Source organism: Rhinolophus sinicus, chromosome 5, assembly GCF_057876585.1.
Source record: "Rhinolophus sinicus isolate RSI-liver-muscle chromosome 5, RSI-T2T, whole genome shotgun sequence".
Taxonomy (NCBI): domain Eukaryota; kingdom Metazoa; phylum Chordata; class Mammalia; order Chiroptera; family Rhinolophidae; genus Rhinolophus; species Rhinolophus sinicus.
Window position 1 is genome coordinate 8,917,359 of NC_142505.1, and position 20,649 is coordinate 8,938,007.

The window sequence follows — 20,649 nt, forward strand, 5'->3', positions numbered from 1 at the left end:
CATTTTGCAGATACGGAAACGGGCACAGAGAGGTTCAGTGGCTTGCTTAAGGTCACACGTCCAGTCGGGCAGGGCCTGGGTGTGCACTCACAGGGTGCCAGAATTTGTGCTCTTAACCATACCAGTCTGCTTCTGGCTAAAATGTTGATGCTTTAAAAACATATATATCTGTACACACACACACACACACACACACACACACACACACACACACACACACACACACACACACGGAAAGTAAAATGACAATCCCTGCAAATCTGCATTTGCCACTGTCCTTGAGAGTTTCTCCCCAGCGCAGGCAGTCCTCTCTATGTTTCAGTCCCTGGTTCTCCAGCAAGACTGGAACCCAGAGGTCCTTAGTGGGAGGAAGAGAACTTCCAGTGCACTTGGGTGGGAATTCTTAAAAGGCACCGCGTTCTCCAGACCCTTTCCTTTTACCTGTTGGTAGCTGTCTGGATACGCACACAGCAAGGCTCCAGCTTCTGCCGTGGTGCATCCTTACTGAGCTGTGCTTGTGCAGTGCTCAGCCTTCACCCTCTGCAGGGCAGCCTTGTGTCCTGGTGACAGCAGTTACCAGGGCTTTGGTGTCAGGCAGGCTCAGGGGCAGCTCCTGGCTCCGCATTGGAACCCTGGCAGATGTTGAACAAGTCCCTTCGCCTTCCAAGGCACAGTGTTAGCTTTGATGATAACACCCACTGCTCAAGGTTGTTGGCAGAAGCAAATAATTCATGTGAAGCTAAGATTATTCCTAAGGAATGCATTTGCTTTATCAGAGATTAGAGCTAGAAACTTGGTATTTCATATCCAAGGCTCGCGCTGTCAAAATCTCAGGAGTTCCCAGATCAGGTTCTGAGCACTAAGCCAGCCTGAGGGTGGAGGAGGAAGGGCGCGTGTCTTCTCCAACCCCTGGGTCCCCAACTTTCTGTGCCAGCCACAGCAGACACCTCTAATAGGGCACAACTGGGCAACAATCACTTGTAGGAATCAGTCCTAAGAACCGGTCTTTGCTGTTAGCTGACCTTGGCCTGCGGGGTCAGTGTTAATTAAACTTGAGCAGCTCGGGCTCAGTTTGTGTCCTGGGCAGACCTGCTCTGTAGCCACGGTGCTTGAGGTCAGGGGCTCGGCCTCCTTTTCTGTTAAGAGTTATCAGAGAAGAAGATAGATTTTTGTCTATTTGTTTTAGTTTTTTTCTTTGGGTTTTTTTAAATATCTATTTTTTTAAGAAGACTGTTTGTCCAGCATTTTCCAACCATCTCAGCTAGAGACATTTTTCCAAGTTCTAATTGAAACCCAGCTTCTAGCAGTCCCACAGCAGAGGCTGGGAGTGAGGGTCAAAGGGGGATTTTCCCCGTTTCTGCACAGGGAGGTAAATTATCTCCGAAGTGAATGGGGGGGCTCTGGAGTCCAAGCCCTTGAGAAAACCAAGGTTGTTATTCTAGCTGTGTTGTTTGCCATCCGTGATCTTGGGCCAAGCGCTCACCTCCGTGAGTGCCTCGTCTGCAGAATTCTAAGTTGTACTTATTTTTTGATATATATTTTATTTTTTGTCATATTTTGATAGCTCTGAAGTTGGGATCACCTTAAAGTCAACTGCAGCTCAGGTTTGTTGACATGAAGCACTCCCTGTCGCAGTGCTGTATTAAGTGAGAAAGACATGCAAAAGCCAGGCCCTAACAGGCAGGCAGCTAGCAGCTACTGTTGTCCTTCTTGGGACTGTCATTGCTAGTCTAGTGTTTGCATACTCTGGTCTTCTGCAGCCTGGACTCCCCTGTCCTGAGCAGTAGAATGAGTGAAGGACAACAAGAAGCATGGCCGCAGTAAAGGATAGAGATTTCTGGGTCAGTATCGGGGGACTTCCGCATGACTCATCCACGCAGCCAACATGTGTGGACCAAATACTGCATGCAAATTACAAGGCCTACGTGGTGGCCCTACAGGGACGGCCCAGAACTGTGCCCAGCCAGCGAGCTGTGGCGAAGGACCGGTGGGCTGTCACCACTGTGGGAGCTTAGCCAGCGTCCCATGGATGCTGACATCCTTCACATTTCTGAGCTGCTGTGCCGTCGCTGACCACTTACTCCTCGTGCTTCCTGGAGTTACTCTGCTTCTCTCACTTCCCTGAGGTCGATCACCATTTGATAACACGTTCCTATTTGTTGTCTTTAAGATGCTGTGACAGAACTAAGCAAAGAATTTAAGGAAGCAGGGGAACCCATCACAGATGACAGCACCAGCTTGCATAAGTTTTCTTACAAACTTGAGTATCTCCTTCAAGTAAGTGACTCCTGTGATGTGTTGATTTCTGCTCTGCTGTCTCGTTTCCCTCTTGGGTGACTCATCAGCATTCAGGATGTGGTCCTGAAAGCTCAATGGGGCATTAAGTCCTGTCAGACTGAAGGTCACGCCACCAAGTGCTGTCCACTGGGGAATCGGAATGTTGCCCCTTAGGATGATTTGAGAATCCAGAACATTCTTTAGAGATTTAGGTCAGCGTAAGGCAGAGGTCGCAAGGTCACTGTATAGCAGAGATCTAACATTGGGGCAGTCACGTCTCCCTTTGAGAGTCTGGTGAAAGCTATGGAATATCTCCCAAAGAAACATGCATATGTGTGTGTGTCTATACAACCAATCGCACATTTTCCAGGAGTGTGTGGGCCCTCTGAAAATTATCCAGAGGCCCCTATTTTTAGAGCCTTGCTGCTCAAAGTGTTAGGCCCCAGTCCTGTAAGAATTCTGACTCCAGCAAGGTTAGGGCTTCCACAGCAGGGTCCGTGGTAGAGGGAGACTTTGTGTTTTTCCATTATCACTGAGATTGCTTAGGGCCGCTAGGGCTACCCTGGGTTAGCTTGCATTTGTTTTTATCTGGGGATTGTGTTTATGGTTTGTTCTTTGATTAGAGTAGAGCTCAAAATGCAATTCTTGGCTCTTCTGTAATTGCTCTGCATTCTTGACTTGTCTTTGGTGCTGGAAGGGAAAGGCATTTATGCCCTGGGTGGGTCTCCTGGCCTTCCAGCTGCCCTGGAATTGACTGGTGTTGCATACTACCAGGTGCCAGAGACCCGCCGGAGAAAGAAGATGTTCAATGTCAAGGAGTCACTGTCAGATTGGGCTCCTGACGAAGTTAAATACGCAGGCGGGGTCCTTGATGCTCTCCTGACTTATCCTCCACAGCCCACTGTGGGCTGCACCCTAGGAGGCATTTGTGTGTCCCCCTGAGTATTGCAACTGCTGTCAGAATGTGTTCTACTGTGTCGAGGGGTTTGAGCTGGATGTGAGTGGTGTGGGATGTTGCAGTTAGTGGGGGTAGGAGCGTGTGCTGCGTAATAAGCTAACGCTCGCTCCTGTGTGCTGAGCCTGAGACGGCCCTCGTGTTCTGCTCGTGATACTGGTATCTATCCCACAGTCAATAAAGTGTGCTCGGAGTCTGCAATCCAGAGTGGACTATGTTTTCATCAGATTCTGTCCTCCGCGGGTGGCTGAGGTGTTGAAGGTGGAGCTAAGCAAGGCAGGATTAAACGTGAATTACTGCGGCCGTCATCACGGCCCACACGACCAGCAGCCCAGGGTCAGCCACACAGGCATCCCCTGGCAGCACGTTAGGAATGGATTCTTGGTTCCCACCGTGACCCCCCAAATCAGGAGCTTTGAGGTCAGCTCAGGAAGTTTTAACACGCCCACAGCCTAATGCATGTGTCTGCTTGGTTCAAGAAACAGATCTATAGAACGCTGCAGGCGTGGAAGAATACAGGCAGCTGCAGGAAGGAAATGGATCAAATTGTTAACAGAAGTTATCTTCGAGTGGTGGTGTTAGGCATTATAGTTTCTAATTTTTTCTATTTTTTTTAATCCAGATTTCCTAACTGTATATGCATATGATCAGGAAAAAATGCTCTAAAATGTTACGTTAGAGAAAGACATACCTATGCATTTTGAACACCCTCAGGTTGCAACGCCACGTCCCACCGAAGTACACAGGAGGAAGCCCACTGGCGGAGACGCCCCCAGCGTGCTGACGGACTCACCCTTCATGTGCCTTTTCAACTCGCTCTCTGTCTTACCTTGTGAACGTGTTTATGGACCTTTTTTTTCCAACCAGCTCATTTTGGTTTTGGATTTGAAATGACTCATAGCTGACATTTGAATTTATTGTGTGTATATTAAAACATGAGTAACTGGGATAAAATGCCACTTACTCATTTCCTTAAGTTGAGATGTAGTTAACACTGTTCACATTGCCCTTAAGATTTGGCACATGTATTTCTCTGTCGTAAGTTGTTGCATATCTTTATCAAAGATCACAACTTTGGTGGTCTTCCACCCAACTCTGTGCACAGAGGTCTCTTAATGGATAAATCTTTTTGGGGGTGCTATTATTCCTGAATCTTACTAGTTGTATGACCTTGAGATAGTTACTTAACCTCTCCTAGCCTCAGTTTCCTCATCTGTAAATTGGGAGTTAAAACACCTTCATTTGCTAATAAATGAAAATAATGCCAGTGAAGTGCTTTGCCCAGTGCTAGGCAACTAAGAAGCTATTATTATTATTTATTTATTTTAAACTCTTAAGTTTTACTGGGGAATATTGGGGAATAGTGTGTTTCTCAGGGGCCCATCAGCTCCAGGTCATTGTACTTCAATCTAGTTGTGGAGGGCGCAGCTCAGCTCTAAGTCTGGTCGCCGTTTTCAATCTTTAGTGGCAGGGGGCGCATCCACGATCCTGTGTGGGAATTGAACTGGCAACGTTGTTGTTGAGAACTCGCCCTCTAACCAACTGAGCCATCCGGCCACCCCAGAAGCTATCATTATTTATCATTTAAATGGTGGGATGAACAGCAGCGGGTTTGAACCTCCTTTCTCTGTCCTTTTCCCTCCCCAGTTCGATCAGAAAGAGAAGGCGACCCTCTTGGGCAACAAGAAGGACTATTGGGATTACTTCTGTGCCTGCCTGGCCAGGGTGAAAGGAGCCAATGATGGGATACGATTCGTCAAGTCTATTTCAGAGGTGAGCAGCCAAGGACCTCAAGTCTTCCTCCTGCGCCTGACGCGTCTCTTGCAGAGAGGCCTTTGCTGCAGGCAGTCGAGTGAGGAGGTCGGGTGTATGGTGGTAAAGAAGTGAGGAAGTCCAGTCCCGGCATGCTCAGTGCCCGCTGAGCTCGGGGAGCCCGGTGTGAGCAGTGATGACTGAGGAATGGCCGGGTCCTGGCGCTGCTGTTACATCACAACCCACACGTTGCCTGTCAGGGTGGGCTGTTCACACTGGTTGGCTCTTGGTGCCCCTCAGACGTGTACAGCACAGGACACCTCCACCTTTCTATAAAAAAACAGTTTCTTAGAGAAAATTCTTAACGTTTGCTAGGTTGGTTTCTCTACGGTTTGCCTAGGGAACTTGGATTTGAAATGAGTCATTTCTTAAAATGCTGACATGCTACGCAGTGAGTGCTGAGCCCCTCAAGAGCAGAATGTCGTGGCTTTGCTGTTTTACAAAACTCCAAAGCAGCAACATTCATCCTCTCACTCTCCTTTCTGCCTCTCTCCCACCTGCCACTCCATATGAATCTCTTTCCCTTTCTCATAAACCTAGTCCATCTGCGAGTAAAGAACTTTGCACGTTAGGGAGTGCTCACCCCCGAGATTTAGGGCAGGAGACCTAAAGGTTTATACTGTTCATCTTTTCAGTATCTTGTCATTAAGTTGAAAGTCACTTGAAAGCCAGCAGATGTGCTCCTTGGCTGGCCTCCTGCAAAGGCCACGGAGTCAGGTGTTCTGGGGGGACTGGAGCCGGATGGGTTTCTTCTTATAGAGGATGACACATGTGCTGACATTGAGGGCTGGATATTTTCCACCAGCTGCACCCTCTGACACCGGAGAAAATGAGGAGAGACCCTGGCTTGGAAGAGTTTGTTCTGCACATTTCTTTAATGTCCATGTAGCGTCTTGTGAGGTCGTGCCTGGGGACCCTCGGGTGCACGGTGTGGAGCAGTGTTTTAATGCAGCAGAAATCGGGAGGGTTCTCATTGTCGCCCTTCCCCCCAGAAGCCTAGTTCTCATTGTCGTTTTCTTCCAGTCTTCAGAGCAACTGAAGCCTTCACCTTTACGACTCAAACAGCTGAAGTCTGGAAATAGATTTAGTTTAATACTCATTGTCCAGGGTTATGAAATGCTTACATCTGCTTTTTAGCTAGTTTCCTCTTCTTTTCTCATAATGCAGTCAAACCTTTAGACAATGCAAGGCCAGAAAAACTGACTTCTAGAAGCAAAACCTGTGCGATCCTTGGTGGGTGTGGCTGGCATAAGCTCTGCCTCCCGTAGGGTCCAGTCAGCTCGTCTCTGTTGCCAGCTCTGCTCTGTGGGGCACCATTGTGAGGAACGGCTCGGGCTGTCCCTGGGCTTCCTGAACACTGATTACAGTTAACCAAGTCCCCAGCAGTCTCCGCCCTGCAGGCAGGAGGGGCTGCTGGACACCTGGGTTAACTCCAATCAGTAATCAAGTGCCATCCAGGCCAATAAGCCAGAAGGTAAACGTAAACGTTCATGGATGAGATGTATCTTTGGGTCCCTCAGGCCCCTTGGGGCGGGAGGCAGACATTTGGGCTGAAACAGCCCAAGGCTCTAATCAGCCACTTGTAAAGGTTCAGAACAGATTGGGCTCAGCCCGGACTGCACCCGTCTCTCCACAGCGGGCAAGATCAGAACCAGGGTGCAGCGTGGCATCCACTCCTGGCGCAGTGGCCTGGCTTAAAGCACAATCGGCCCTGGCGTAGCTTGCAGACTTCCCTGTCCTTTGCTGCTGTTGTATCGCTTCCTGATATAGTACATGTGAGTTCCGATTAAACGCTGAAAATTTTAAGGAATTAGGTAATGAAAGCAGATCCATGATCTCAAAAAAATAAAAAGGCTGTGCAGTATTTCCATTTGGAATACACAGGAACTATTGTTCTCTTCCCCAAGAGATGTTTAAAAAGACCTCATAAAATAAATAGCTCCTTTTTATATATATCTAATAAATTCAGTTAATAGGCCTGATTAAAAATATGGACTCACTTGTTTTCCATTAAAAAAATCCGATGTTCCAAATGCTGTTACAATGGCCGTTTTGCTAATAAGGACACACCCCTCTCTTGGGAGCTTGCAGACATGGGCAGTTATACGAGGTTCTTACTTGGTTCTGTGGGCCTGGGGGGGTGTGTATGACTGACATGCTTCGCTTCACAATGCCTTGCTCAGCTGTTCTTGCTGCCTGAGTTTCTAATATCACCACTGAACACTTTGTTCTCAACCTCACTCCTCAGTGGAAAAAGTATTTGTATATGGGGATGCCATCAAGATTCTCCCCTGGGCATCATCTGTCATGATCAGCTGTCTGCAGCCATGCCATTGGGGTTGTTACAAAGCTGGGGTCAGGCTGCCTCCCACCTTCGTTCCCAGACATCCTGACTTTACCTCATACCCACAAAGCTCACAGGGAGAAATACCTTACAGCCTCTCTAGTTCATGAGGTTTCACACCTTTTTGTTTTTTAGAACTATTTCATCTTGTGGTGTCGTTTCCTCAGTCAGCAATAGCTCTGAGCTAAAAGATGTTTTATACTTGGATGTTTACACCATCATTAATGTTCCAAGGCGCAAGGCTGTACCACTTACTTCCTGTCTCAATGCAGTGCCGTAGTTGGTTTCTTAATAGTGTGGAGGGTTATGGCCATCTTGATGAAACCACTGCTGCCTCTTCCCCTGCCAGCAAGTGAAACGTAGCTGACCTTTGAAGTGTAAGGCGGGTGTGGGTCTCTGCTTACCCCACTCAGAGCCAGAGCCTGACAGAACAGGCACCTGTGGTAGGTTGAGAGCTTTTGAATTCCTGCCTACTTACCTTGAGCTTCTGGGGCTAAAACATCAAGAGTATGAGTCCTCATTTGCAAACTGGTCTCACGTCTCTTTTTTGGCTGTCCCCTTGATCCCATCCATCTTGGTGGCTGTGTGTCCACAGCTGGCAGAGTCTCTGACCAGCATACCCCACCTCCATCACAATGAGCTTCCAGAAACTTCTTTAGAAATCATGTTTTGGTATAGTGGGGAGAGGTTCCGAAGACAGGCCTGCACCGTCCACCGCAGACTTCCTGAAATAGAAGCATGCCCATGTTTTTGTTACCCCAGTGTGACCGGCCACTTAGAGACACCCTTTGCTCTCACTCCCTGGGCATCTTTGACTAAATGCAGCTGAAAAGAAACCCACCGAGGAAAGCATTAATAGATACGTGGGTTTTACTGATGGTTTCCTGAGGACTCAGGAAGCAGTTCTACATCTATCAAGTCTGCCCTTTGCCCCCCACCCCCCCACCCTCATTAGCCAAACTGAGACCATCTCTCACTCAAGCTCACTTCTGGTGTGAGAAGCCCTTCCTTTACCTCCAAGGTATATTCTAAATACTTCAAGTTAAAAATCATACAGTTTCATCTCTGACTCCAAACCCAGAGATTCTGATGGAGCATCGAGGGCGGATCCCCTTTGTGGAGTCCACAGAGGTTGGCGAGCCTCCTGCGAACCTGGCTTCCTGGACACGCTTGCTGGGGTCTGCAGATGGTTCTGGGTGGAGGCCTGCAAGAAGTCCGCCCACTTCAGGCTGTGCGGTGACATTATCAAACATTTCGTGTCACTTGAGGGACATGAGTGAAGCCAATGTGACATTTTCTGCCCTGTTTTTGTTTCATTCAAGCCGTCTGTGAGGCCAGGTCTCTAGTTAGGCCAACAGCTCTTCATTTCTATGTGATCTACTTTTTCCAGCTGCGAACGTCTCTGGGAAAAGGAAGAGCATTTATTCGCTACTCCTTGGTGCACCAGAGCTTGGCAGACACCTTACAGCAGTGCTTCATGAACGTCAAAGTGACCAGGTAAATACTTCAGGTGCTGGGATGGCCCCCATACCATTCAGAAATGAATCGGAGTCCCCTCATTAATAGTAAGGACAACTGCATGCCTGTTTGTGTGGCACCTTGGCACAAGCAAAGCCCTTCCACATCTGTCATCCTCTCTTACCTGTCCCTACCACGGTCCTTGGCACACATGGGGCAGGTAGCACTGAGGTTTACTGGTGAGAAAACGGAGGCTCAGAGAGCCTAAAGCCCTTCTCTAGGCCCCAGCGATGCTGAGTTGTAAAGCAGGAGCTTGGGTCCAGGTCTCCTAACTCCTAGTGCCAAGTAGTTTTTCCTGGTAGAGAGCATGTCCATGGTGCTGGCGCTAATGAATGGACAGACACACCCCACTTGTCACCCTGGACCCAGTGGATTGCAGCCTTGGCCTCTCGGCAGCATCAGCGGTGGGGTTTTAACACCATGGAGCCTGGAGCCTCACCCGAGACAGGGAGTCAGCGCCTGCTGGGTGTGTCTGGGCTCCCCGGAGATTGTGATGGGTGACCAGTTAGGGACCCTCGGTGCTGGTAGTGATGAAGCCTGGGGGGAGGGAAGGGGGAGGCAGGACTGAGGGTGTAAAGCTGGGGGAAGGTCCTGACAGGGCACTGACGGGCGGCATCTCGGGTTGCCCAGCGCCCCTCTGCCAGCTCTGTCTCCCCTCTCCTCCGGGAGCATTTCTCCAGTTCCTCAAAGAAAGAAATCACTTCTGAATGCTAAAAGAAAGACCTGTTGGGGAAAAATACTTGGTTTCATTTTGTTACCTTTAAGATTGATTTGCATAAAGACGTGTTTCTCGCACGTGTGACGGGTGTTGTGCATTCACGTGAGTCGAGAACCTTCACATGCTTGATGTGAAGGTTATTTTGTTCTGGGTGTTTGGTGAAAACCATCCTAAACAGCTTGGCTCCAGTGTGTCAGAGTCCACAGACAACAGCCATGCAGCTCTGTAAACTCACCAACGTTGTCCTTTTAAATTCCCATCACCTCATGGGAAGTGAAAGAGCCGGTACGTCACAGTTCATCTTCTGTTCCTTCCCCTTTAAACTGGTGTCGGGACAGAAATTAGTGGTGAGTTTGGTGTCCTGTACCGAGTTCTCCAGAAGGAATAGAAGATGAGGTTATGTTTCAGAAAGGAAGTGTTCTTTCCCCTGTAATTACCCTTTCTTGGCAGGTAATTGAGATTTAAAGTTTCTCAGATCCTTTTTGGGACCTAGATGTGATGGAAATAATAAATGAATAAGTATCTAATTCATTTCAGCAATTTCTTTCAAGAGTAAGAAGTCTCTTTATTTGAGACTTCTGTGTTCCTGCAGTAAAAAGCAAATTGGGGGCGGGGGTCGCGTGTGTCTGTCTGTAATTCAGTAACCTGAGTTAGAACTGGGTGAGGCAGAGTCCTACTGACAGGACTGATAAATTCACTCTTTTCTGGTCTGTATCAGTCTTGTGAGCACTACCTTGTTCTGTGTCTCTGCAGTGACTGGTACTATGCAAGAAGCCCCTTTCTGAAGCCGAGGCTGAGCTCCGACATTGTGGGCCAGCTCTATGAGCTGACGGACATTCAGTTTGACCTGGCATCACGGGGCTATGACCTGGATGCTGCCTGGCCGACATTTGCCAGGTATGTTGACGAATTGCTTGGTTTAAAAGGGAGAAGAGATGTTTGAAGTTTGAAGATCACCTCTAGTCTACTCAAAGCACTATTGTTTGCTTAGTAAATTACATAAAGGTTTGCAACTCATATACCTGCTCATTTTACAGACCTGAGACTTCGTTGAATGGTGACTCAGAATAACATTTGGGCCCTAACCTTACGCTAACCTAATTGACCAGGAGGTATGAGTCAGTGGAGATTCATATACTAAACCTGAGGTTTTTAAATGTGTTAAGGGACTTGTCATGACAGCCTGGGAAGAGCAGGTGGGCTTTTTCCCATTTGTGCTCTTAGGGAGTTATCATGGAGGCCTTCCAGGCAGTAAGAGAGGGAGTGAAAGCTACAGCCCTTCACATAAGGGTTGCTGGAGGGGTTGCTGTGTTTTCTCCTTACACAGGATAGCACTCAACACGCCATCCAACTGAATCCGCACGACCACTCCGGGAGGGAGGAAACAGGCTCAGAGAGTGCAGACACTTGCCCAGAGTCACCCAGCTGGTGGACAGCAGGGCCAGGGCATGGACTCGAGTTAAACTTAAGACCGGCATTCTTTGTTTTGTTTACTTTCTGTGAATGAGGTTTCTAAAATTTTTCATATTTTGTATTAGGAAATATTTCCAATGTAGAGAATAGTACTGAAGATAATGATATCCACGTACCAGGAATTAATAGCTAACATTTTGCCATATTTACTTCATGTGTCCTTTTTAAAACTCTAATTTTGAAATTATTTCAGAATTACAGAACAGCTACAAAAGTAGTACAGAGTACTCATCTATCCTTCCCTCTATTCCCCAGCTATCAATATTTTACCACAGGTGTTTTATTCTTTATGTATACATGTTGTTTTTTTCCTAAGTCATTGGAGAGTAAGTTATAGACTCGATTCCCCTTTCCTCCAATACACTTCATTGTGTATTTCCTAAAATCAAGGATATCCTCTTATTAACCTCAGTACAGTTATTAAAATCAGGAAACTAACATCAATAACAATACCGCGATTTAATTTATAGACCTTGTTTAAATATTGAGAATTATCCCAATAATGTCTTCTATAATCTAGGGTCACATGTTACAGTTAATTTTTATGTCTCTGTTTCAGAACAGTCTAACTTGGAACAGTATCTCAGTCTTTGAAAAGCACAAGTCAGTTATTTTGTAAAACGTTCATTATGGGAGTTTGTCTAGCGTTTCCACATGTCATGCAGGGTGTCATACGGGGTCTCTGGTCCCGCTCCCCACATAAGAACGCAGGACATGGTGAGGCCAAAAAGGAACACCCACGGAGCCATAGATAGGGGAGTCATACCAGTATAGTCTCGCTGGCAGCTGGGTTGGAGACACAGGAGGCAGGCGCCACATGATCCGCAATCTGCACTCCGCCACCTACTAGCTCAGCCACCACCTTCTTGCTAGCCCCCATTTTCTGCTAGTGTAGCCACGGCAGTTATATTAGTGGCCAATGGCTCACTGGTTACAGCTGACAGCCAACTAGCCACAGCTGATGGCCATCCAATCACAGTTGATGGCCATTTACTACCTGAGCCAGCACCTTTCCATGTGAGGCCGAGAGCCTGGAAACTGTACTCCTGGCTCTGTCCCCACACCACGTTATTAAATTTAGGGTTAAGCATTTTTGGAAGGATGCTTCCAAGGACACAACTTCAAATGTTGTGTCCTCCATTCATAATATCCAGAGACACCGGATGCTCATTTGTTTCATTATGAGCACGGTTAACCATGATAATTTGGTTAAAGTGGGGTCTGCCACGGTTCTATTAAAGTGACTGTTTTTCCTATTGTAATTAATATGTATCTTGTAGTAAGATACTTTGAGATTAGTTTGTTATCCTGTTTTTTTTAATACCTCTCTCATCTGTTAGTTTTAGCATCCATTGATAATTTAGGCAAGAATTTTTTTACTATGTGTGTATCCATAAATGTTTTATTTGTGTATATAGTTTTATTTTGCATACATGGAATCATGAGGTAGCTAACCATTTGCACCTTGCTTTTTTTCACTCCACATTGTTTTTGAGATTTTATCTGTATTTGCCCACAGACTTCTATAGCTGTAGGGTAGTGGTCAGCAACCACGGCCCATAGGGCTGTGTGTAACTCAGCTTCGCCCATCGTTTGCGTGTTGTCTCTGGCTGCTTTCATGCTACAGTGGCAGAGGAGTTGTGACAGATAAGGCTTGCAAGCCCTTAATATTTACACCCGGCCCTTTACAAAAAAAGATTGGTATGGAGTATTCTGTTGTGCGAATAAGCCACGTTTTATCTGTTTCCCTAGCAGCACAGAGCTAGACTGGTTCCACTTTCTCCACCATGACAGTGCTGCCAACAGTGCCCCCATATGTCTCCTTATGCGCATAGGTGGCTGTCTTTAGGGTAGATTCTGACAAGTGGAATTGCTGGGTTGTGGACACCAATAAGTTTTTAAAAATGCAATCATTGTAGCTTAAGGAAAAGCTTCTGGTTAAATAAAAATGTTTAGTTTGCACTGTTCCTACCAAACGAGAATTATACAAGGCTTCGTGTTTCTAGGCTGTCAAATAGAACTTTCTGCAATGAGGGAAATGTTCTGTCTACACCGTCCAGTGCAGTTACCAGAACGACTCAGAAGCAGGTCTCTCAGCCACGTTACACATGTGTAGTTATAAAGCGGTGACCATGGGCTCCTAAGCCCAGTGTGACCTGTATTTACCAGGTTGACTGCTACTCGTTCCTCACTAACAGACCGACTATGGCAGGCACCAAAACTTAAGAAAAATTTAAACCAAAAATTACAAAATACTACGTTCACTTAGTTCTTTTTTGGCACTGAGGGGAAAGCCGTCATGTTTTCACTTTAGCAATGGGGCCCATTTGCTACAGACCCAACGGAAATGTGCTCTTTGGTGGGAACTGCTGGGTTTTGCCTTCTTATACTGTCTGGGAAGACATTGCCCCCTGTCACTACCTGGTTGCCTAGTGACAACCAAGGCCTTCACACATGCAAGTGTGTGTGTGTGTTCCTGGCTCTGATCCAGGTATGTCTGTTCTGTGCCCCACAGGAGGACCCTGGCCGCTGGCTCCTCGGCTTACATGTGGAAACCCCCCAGCCGAAGCTCCAGCATGAGCAGCCTGCTGAGCAGCTACCTGCAGGTACTGTCGGAAAGGCTGCCGAGTGCCTGGCTGCAGGGTCAGCCAGGGCACATTGCTGCCCCTCGCGGCTCAGGGTGGCGTTCTTAGACACCTGTGGTTCCAGCCAGAGCCACATAAACCCTCAGCTATGCCCCGTGTTTCCCAGAGTCCAGGTGTTTATAACCGGAAAGAACTCATTAGGCCTTTGAAAAATTAAGTGCTAAAAGCAGTTCAGCACTGGGGTGAAAAGCGGCAGAGTCAGATCCCGACTCTCACCTCCCAGCTGTGTGACCCTGGGAAGATGACTTACCCTCTCAGAGCTCCAGCTCGCTCATCCGTAAATCGGGGATTATAAAAAGCACTCTCGCTGATCGGGGGTGGTGGGGATTGAGTGAGGAAGCACACATGCATGAACGCTTGACAGAGCAAGTGCTCAGTAAACTAGTGGGTAAGGGTTGGTTTTGTTAATTTTGTTAGAAATGTGAATGTATCATAGCTATTTATAGTTTTGTGGGAAAGAACACTGAAATTAATCAACAAGCAAAATAAAAATAATCAACGTAAGCAGCATTAGGAGTAGACTAACCTTTTACCCTATTTTGTGGTTCAATCACAGCAGCTGTGGGTGTGGTGCAGTGGTGAACAGTAGTTTAAATGTAACTTAATTTATCTAAGAGCCGACATCCACTATATTACCAAAGCTACAGGAGGCTAGATGGGAAATGCAGTTCTGAGTCTCAGTTGAGCTCACCTGTGTGCTGATGTGTCCTTGGGATGTGCTGCTGACCTCCTTTGGCAGGTGCTGTGAGCAAAGGGGTTCTAGTCCTTTGAATAGCTTGGTAGACTCACCTTAGGTCACGGAGTTGCTGTATTTTTACTTCTGTTCTCATTAAATGGTAAAGCTTTTCCAAGTAGCTTCATCCCAAAGCCACCTGTTTTTGGTTTTTCCTCCCCAGACTCAGGAAATGGGCTCCAGCTTTGACCTGAACAGCCCCTTAAACAACGAGGCCCTGGAGGGCTTTGACGAGATGCGGGTGGAGCTGGACCAGCTGGAGGTGCGGGAGAAGCAGCTGCAGGAGCGGATGCAGCAGCTGGACAGGGAGAACCAGGAGCTGAAGGCGACCATCAGCTTGCAGGGAGAGCAGCTGCACATGGAGAAGGAGAGGGGTCGTGCTGCAGCTGAGGACAATGCTCGCCTCACTTGCATGGTGGCCGAGCTCCAAAAGCAGTGGGAAGTCACCCAGGCCTCCCAGGACACGGTGAAGGAGCTGCAGAAGTGCCTGCAGGTCTTGGAGGTGGCTGCAGTGGTGAAGGAGGAGGGTTCGCACTCAGCTGTGCGGCAGCTGGAATCCATACTGCAGCCTCTGGTGCAGGAGCTCGAGGCCACACGGGACTCCCTGGGCAGGAGGAACCAGCTTCCAGCCGATGTCCGGAACCTGCCGGGCGCAGCTGAGCAGAAGGCGCATGTGGCACTAGACACAAAGGGGCAGCAGGAGCCCACGCCCAGTGACTTGGCCCTGGAGATCCAGCAGCTGGGGGAGAAGCTTCGAGCTCTAGAAGGGGAGAGCACCAAGGTCCAGGAGCTCAACAGGCAGCAGAGTGCCCAGCTGGAGCAGCTGGCCAAGGAGCTGCAGCTGAAGGACGAGGCCCGGGCCGGCCTGGAGCGGCTTCTGAGGGAGATGGCGCCGCTCCAGGAGGAGCTGTCCAAGAAGGGACAGGAGACATCCCAGCTCCGGCGACGGCTGCAGGAGTCGCTGGCCCACTTGAGCTCCCTGGAGGAAGAGCTAGCGGAGGCAAGACAGGGGGAGCAGCGTCAGCGAGAGGAGAGGAAGCTGCTGGAGCAGGAGGCCAGGTCCCTGACCCGGCAGCTGCAGCTCCTCGAGACGCAGCTGGCACAGGTGAGCCAGCATGTGAGTGACCTGGAGGAGCAGAAGAAGCAGCTCATCCAGGACAAAGACCACCTCAGCCAGAAGGTGGGGATGCTGGAGCTGCTTGCTGGGCAGCCAGGCCCAGATCTGCCTGTGGCAGGGGACCAGAGTGAGGCTCTGGGCCCCCCGGACGCCACCCAGCCACAGCCCCTCGAGAAGCCAGAGGAACAGGAGGGAACGACGGACGATACAGAAATGCCAGCGAGCGGCCAGGAGGAGGTGCTCCAACAGGTCAACAGGGAGCTGGAGAACGAGCTACAGGGTGTGCGTGCGCTCAACCAGCTCCTGGAGAACAAGCTGCAGGCCCTGCAAGCTGACTACCAGGTGCTGCAGCAGCGCGAGGCGGCCATCCGGGGCTCCCTGGCCTCCCTGGAGTCCGAGCAGGCCAGCATCCGGCACATGGGTGACCAGATGGAAGCAAGCCTCCTGGCTGTGAAGAAGGCCAAGGAGACCATGAGGGCCCACGTGGCAGAGAAGGAGGCTGCCCTGCAGAGCAAGGAGGCCGAGTGCCAGCAGCTGCGGGAGCAGCTAGAGCAGAGCCAGCAGCTGGCAGAGGCCCGGGAAGGGGAGCGCAGGGCTCTGGAGAGCCAGTGCCAACAGCAGGCCCAGCTGATTGAGACCCTCACAGCAGAAAAGCGTCACCAGGGGCTCGGTCCACCTCAAGAAAACGCATCCCATGAGCTAGCTGCCCAGGAGGGCCATCAGGGGGAGGCCCAGCGACTGCAGGCTGAGGTGGTGGACCTCCGGGCCACACTGCAGGCAGCCCTGGGTGACCAGGAGAAAGTGCAGAGCCAGCTGAGTGTGGCTGAGGCAGCGCTGCAGGAACACAAGGCCCTTGTGCAGCAACTCAAGGAACAGAACGAAGCCCTCAACAGGGCGCATGTGCAGGAGCTGCTGCAGTGCTCGGAGCAGGAAGGGCTGCTGCAGGACGAGAGGGCCCACGAGCCCCATCTGAGGGTGGAGGAGCTCCAGGCCCTGCGGGACGAGCTGTCCCAGGCGAAATGCACCTCCCAGGAAGCCCACCTGGAACAGGCCGAGCTGCAGGAGGAGTTGCACCGGGCCAACACAGACACAGCTGAGCTGGGCATCCAGGTCTGTGCGCTGACCGCAGAGAAAGAGCGGATGGAGGGGGCCTTGGCCTGCACCGCCCGGGAGCTCCAGGATGCCAAAGAGGCAGCCTCCAGGGAGCGAGAGGGCCTGGAACACCAAGTGGCAGGGCTGCAGCGAGAGAAGGAGAGCTTGCAGGAGAAGCTGAGGGGGGCCGAGGAGGCGGCCAGCTCACTGCCTGGCCTGCGGGCCCAGCTGGCCCAGGCTGAGCAGCGGGCCCAGAGCCTCCAGGAGACTGCACACCAGGAGCTCGACACCCTCAAGTTCCAGCTGAGCACTGAGATCATGGACTACCAGAGCAAACTTAAGGTAACCCTGGCCTTGACCATCCGGGCGGCACCTGTCTTTTGCAGCCATGCCTGGTGACTTCACGAGAGGATAGGATGCACCTGCAGCCATGTGGCCCATGGCACCCAGGCAGACAAGGTCCTGTCCTGCTGTCGTAGCCCAGCTTCCTCCTGCCTGCAGGAACGTTAGGGACGCAGCTCTGGGAGTGATGCCTTAGCCCAGAACTCTAAACTCGAGGCCATTGCAGACAAGTTTGTTTTTAAATTAGTAGCCAGCTTGTAAAGAGCAGGATGTTTACAAATCCAGTTTGGGGGCTTTTGAAATCTTGGGAGACCATAGAGCCTGCGTCCGCATGCCCCCATGGCAGGAGTCAGCAGGAGCTGAGTGGGGCTGCCCACTTTCAAGGAGGCATCGTCTGCTGTTTGCTCACACTCCTTTCTGTACTTGCCCAGCCCCTGTGGGCATGTGAGTTTGAGACCCTTGCCGGAGCCTCTAGAGTCCACTGCAGAATGGCAGCAGTTCCTGGCTGCCTCGAGTCCTGTCCCTGGGCTCTCTGTCCCTTCAGGTGCCATCCTGATGGCAGGCGCGTGACAGTTAGGTTTCCCAAGGCCCTGGGGATAGACGAGTCATGAGAACAGCGGTTCCCATGTGCCTTTGATCCTGCACAGAGAAAAAGGCTGAAGAGCGAGGGTACAGGCAGCGCGGCCTTGGGGCTCTGGTTCCAGTGCTTACCGCCTGTCTGTCTGTACCAGGTCTGTGCACTTGGATCACTCCTGACCCTCTGCTCTTAGGCAGTTACTGCGTTGTCCCCACAGACGTGTCTCCCACCCTGGGTCCCCATCCTGTGCAGTTCCATGCAGCTCATAGGCCACTTTTTCTGTTGCAGAAATGAAATTCTAAGCTTGGGTACCAAGCTAAGTCTCTTAGGAAGCTTGAAGGATTTTGTTACCAAATGAAGCCTGAAGCTTATTGAGTTTGGGGGAAAAAATGGAGGGGTAGCTTGTTTTCACCCATTTGGACAAGGACCCAACTTCTATAATCCCTGTCTCTCCAGGCCGCCAGTGAAGAATGCAGGAACCTCAGGGGCCAGCTTGAAGACCAAGGCCGGCAGCTGCAGGCCGCCCAGGAGGCGGTGGGGAAGCTGGAGGTAGGCCCGGCCTGTGCGGCCCAGGGGAGTGCGCTCCGGGAGCCTGCGCAGTGGCTGGCCCCCCGGGCTGCCTGGGCGGCGAGTCAGTGTGGCGCCTTCTGCCTGCTCATTCCCAGGCCCGGTGTGTGGACCCATTAGGGCAAGGGGAGCTGGTTTGGTTTTCGCTGGACCATTGGAGGGCCCCCTACAGGACTTCCAGCTCCCAAGCTGAAGCCGTCATCAGTTCACTGTTGTAGACACCCAGACTTTGTGTCACAGTCCCTTTCCACTCCCTGGATACCTGGCTGAAGCTGCCAAGTGTGGTTTTCACCCAGCCCTATGGGACGGAAATAAGTTGTCCTTAGTCCTCTCCCCAGGAATTCTCTAAGTCAGTGACTCGGAACGGAGTGGGGAGCAGCGGTGGTGCTGAAACCTGTCTTCAGGGCAGTGACTTTTTTTAGGTGAACCCTGTTCCTGCCACCCCACCTCCACCCTCACCCTGGAGATTCTGATACCTGCCGTCCCTCCAGCCACCACAACCAGTTGCAATTGAAGCTTAGGGGACATAATTAAAACAGGAGTGTGTCACACTCCACAAATAAGAACAAAGATTCTTGGCCTCTTGCACTTAAAAACAGAGAAACAAAAGCCCCTCCAGTTAGAAGTGACCCAGCCAGGTGGGGCGGAGAGCACGCCAGTGACCCTGTGGCATCTGGCACGTGCTTTTGCAAGCTGAGTGTCTTCTCCCTGGTGTCCCGGGCCAGGCCGCCCGGGCAGATACGGAAGAGAAGCTGAGGCGCAGCAGCAGCCACCTCTCGGAGTCCCGGGCCGCCATGCTGAAGAAGGACGAGGAGGCAGCTGCCCTCCGGGACAGCTTGGCCAGGTTGGTGACGGTCCTCCCACGCAGCCAGCGGTAGTGACTTCAGGGAAGGAGAGGCTGTTGGATGCAGTCATTTAGAAAGTCAGCCGCTGATGTCAGGTTAAAGAAGGCCTTTGCAAGAAAAGCCACAGACACACCAGGTACCCGAAACACGCCACAGAGACCCTGGCATTCTGCTTAGCGTCGCTCTATGGATGGCAGACCTTCCTCTTAGTTCCTGTCCTATCTCTGGCTGGCCACATTTCAGTTCAGTAACGTCAAGCTTTGGAAAAACTAACAGGCAATAATAGTGGGATACAATGACGGTAATAACGACAGCACACAGACACTTGAATATTATGCCTAAAATGGAGCAGCACTGTTTGTGAGTGTTTTGCATCTGTTTGCCCCTCTCATCCTCCCAACAGTCCTGTGAGGATGGAATTGTTTATCCCCATTTTAGTGATGAGGAGGAGGAGGCTCAGAAGAGTTGAGTCGCCGTCTCAGGGTCGGACAGTATGTAAGTGTTAGCAGTGGGGTTAGAACCCAGACCATTTGGCTCCCGAGTCTGTTTTCTCACCAACTACCTAAAAAATATATAGACAGATCGTGTTGTGTTCTGTTTTACTGTAGGGTACTGGCTGTGCGTGCGTGCATGTGTGTGTGCGTGTGTGTGTATTTTCCCCGCTACGGATTTGACTGGAGCTCTTCATATTCGCTGTGAAATGAGAGGCGCAGGGTGAGGTGTGGGTTCTCCTGAGAGTGAGCGAGTGAGGGACCAGGACGGGCTTGCGTCCTGCAGCCTCTCTGGTGCCGTGTCCATGGAGGGCACATCATGCTGTCGTCACCCTTCCATCGTGATTTTTTTTAACTTGACAGTATGGCCCTACGTGTGGCCAGCCCTCAGGCCTCCCCGAGCCACCCCGTCGTCAGGCTTGGGGGCCACCTGGAGTTGTGAGCATGAGCCCCCCCCCCCCCCATCTGCTGGTAGGGCCAAGCTAGTCCTGCCGAGGCCTGATTAAGACAGGTTTGTCGAGAGGGTGGGGTGCGGGGACCACGTGGCATGTGGCCCCCACAAAGGCCGGCTTGCACTTTCCCACCTGTCCCGTCATCCCCGCCTCTCACCCTCCTTCCAGGCCTGGGCCCAGGCCCCACGGGAGATCCAGAACAGGTTCGATGTTCCATGACCCGGATGTGCATTACTTCTCATACTTGGCTGCCTTTAGCCGGGTCACGTTCACATGACAGTTTAAATAGAACTTCACAAGTTGGTGGTGTGTGTGTTTATTTTACTTTTTTAAGTGCTGTGGTTGTTTATGAGATCTCAGAGCCATTGTTTTAGCTGCTCAAAGTTTCATAATCCATCTGCCCAGGATTGGGTTTTCTGTTACTCATTGTGTGAAGCCGTGGGTGTGTGTGTGTACACCCGTGAGGTCATTTTGGTGGACATTGTCTAGTAAACAACCTCCTGACAATGTTGTAGTGGACGTGAAAAGGCTGGCTTAGATACAAACTAATTTGTCTCTGCGGAGCCCTCTGTTTACTGACCCTTTTATGAACATCTTGCTGGGCCTTGGGAGTTTATAGGGCATCCTTGGAAAACCACTGCCTTATGGGACAGCCGAGTTGAAAGTGGGGTGGGCAAGATGGGGAGACAGC

The 20,649-nt window shown here is 50.5% G+C and overlaps 1 protein-coding gene across 6 annotated transcripts in view; it reads left to right on the forward strand.

The window, feature by feature from the left end:
* Window positions 1-20,649, forward strand: part of FYCO1 (FYVE and coiled-coil domain autophagy adaptor 1) — a 77,753-nt gene that overhangs the window by 12,269 nt on the left and 44,835 nt on the right. For 4 of the 6 annotated variants that reach the window (XM_019724045.3, XM_088798205.1, XM_074312503.2 and 1 more), the window contains 8 exons: window positions 2,171-2,277; window positions 4,880-5,005; window positions 8,779-8,885; window positions 10,378-10,521; window positions 13,613-13,703; window positions 14,639-17,026; window positions 18,060-18,152; window positions 18,896-19,014. In XM_019724045.3, coding sequence (XP_019579604.3) covers window positions 2,171-2,277; window positions 4,880-5,005; window positions 8,779-8,885; window positions 10,378-10,521; window positions 13,613-13,703; window positions 14,639-17,026; window positions 18,060-18,152; window positions 18,896-19,014 — 3,175 coding nt within the window. The remainder of the gene's footprint in view (window positions 1-2,170; window positions 2,278-4,879; window positions 5,006-8,778; window positions 8,886-10,377; window positions 10,522-13,612; window positions 13,704-14,638; window positions 17,027-18,059; window positions 18,153-18,895; window positions 19,015-20,649) is intronic. The other 2 variants (XM_074312504.2, XM_074312505.2) reach the window with 1 other exon arrangement.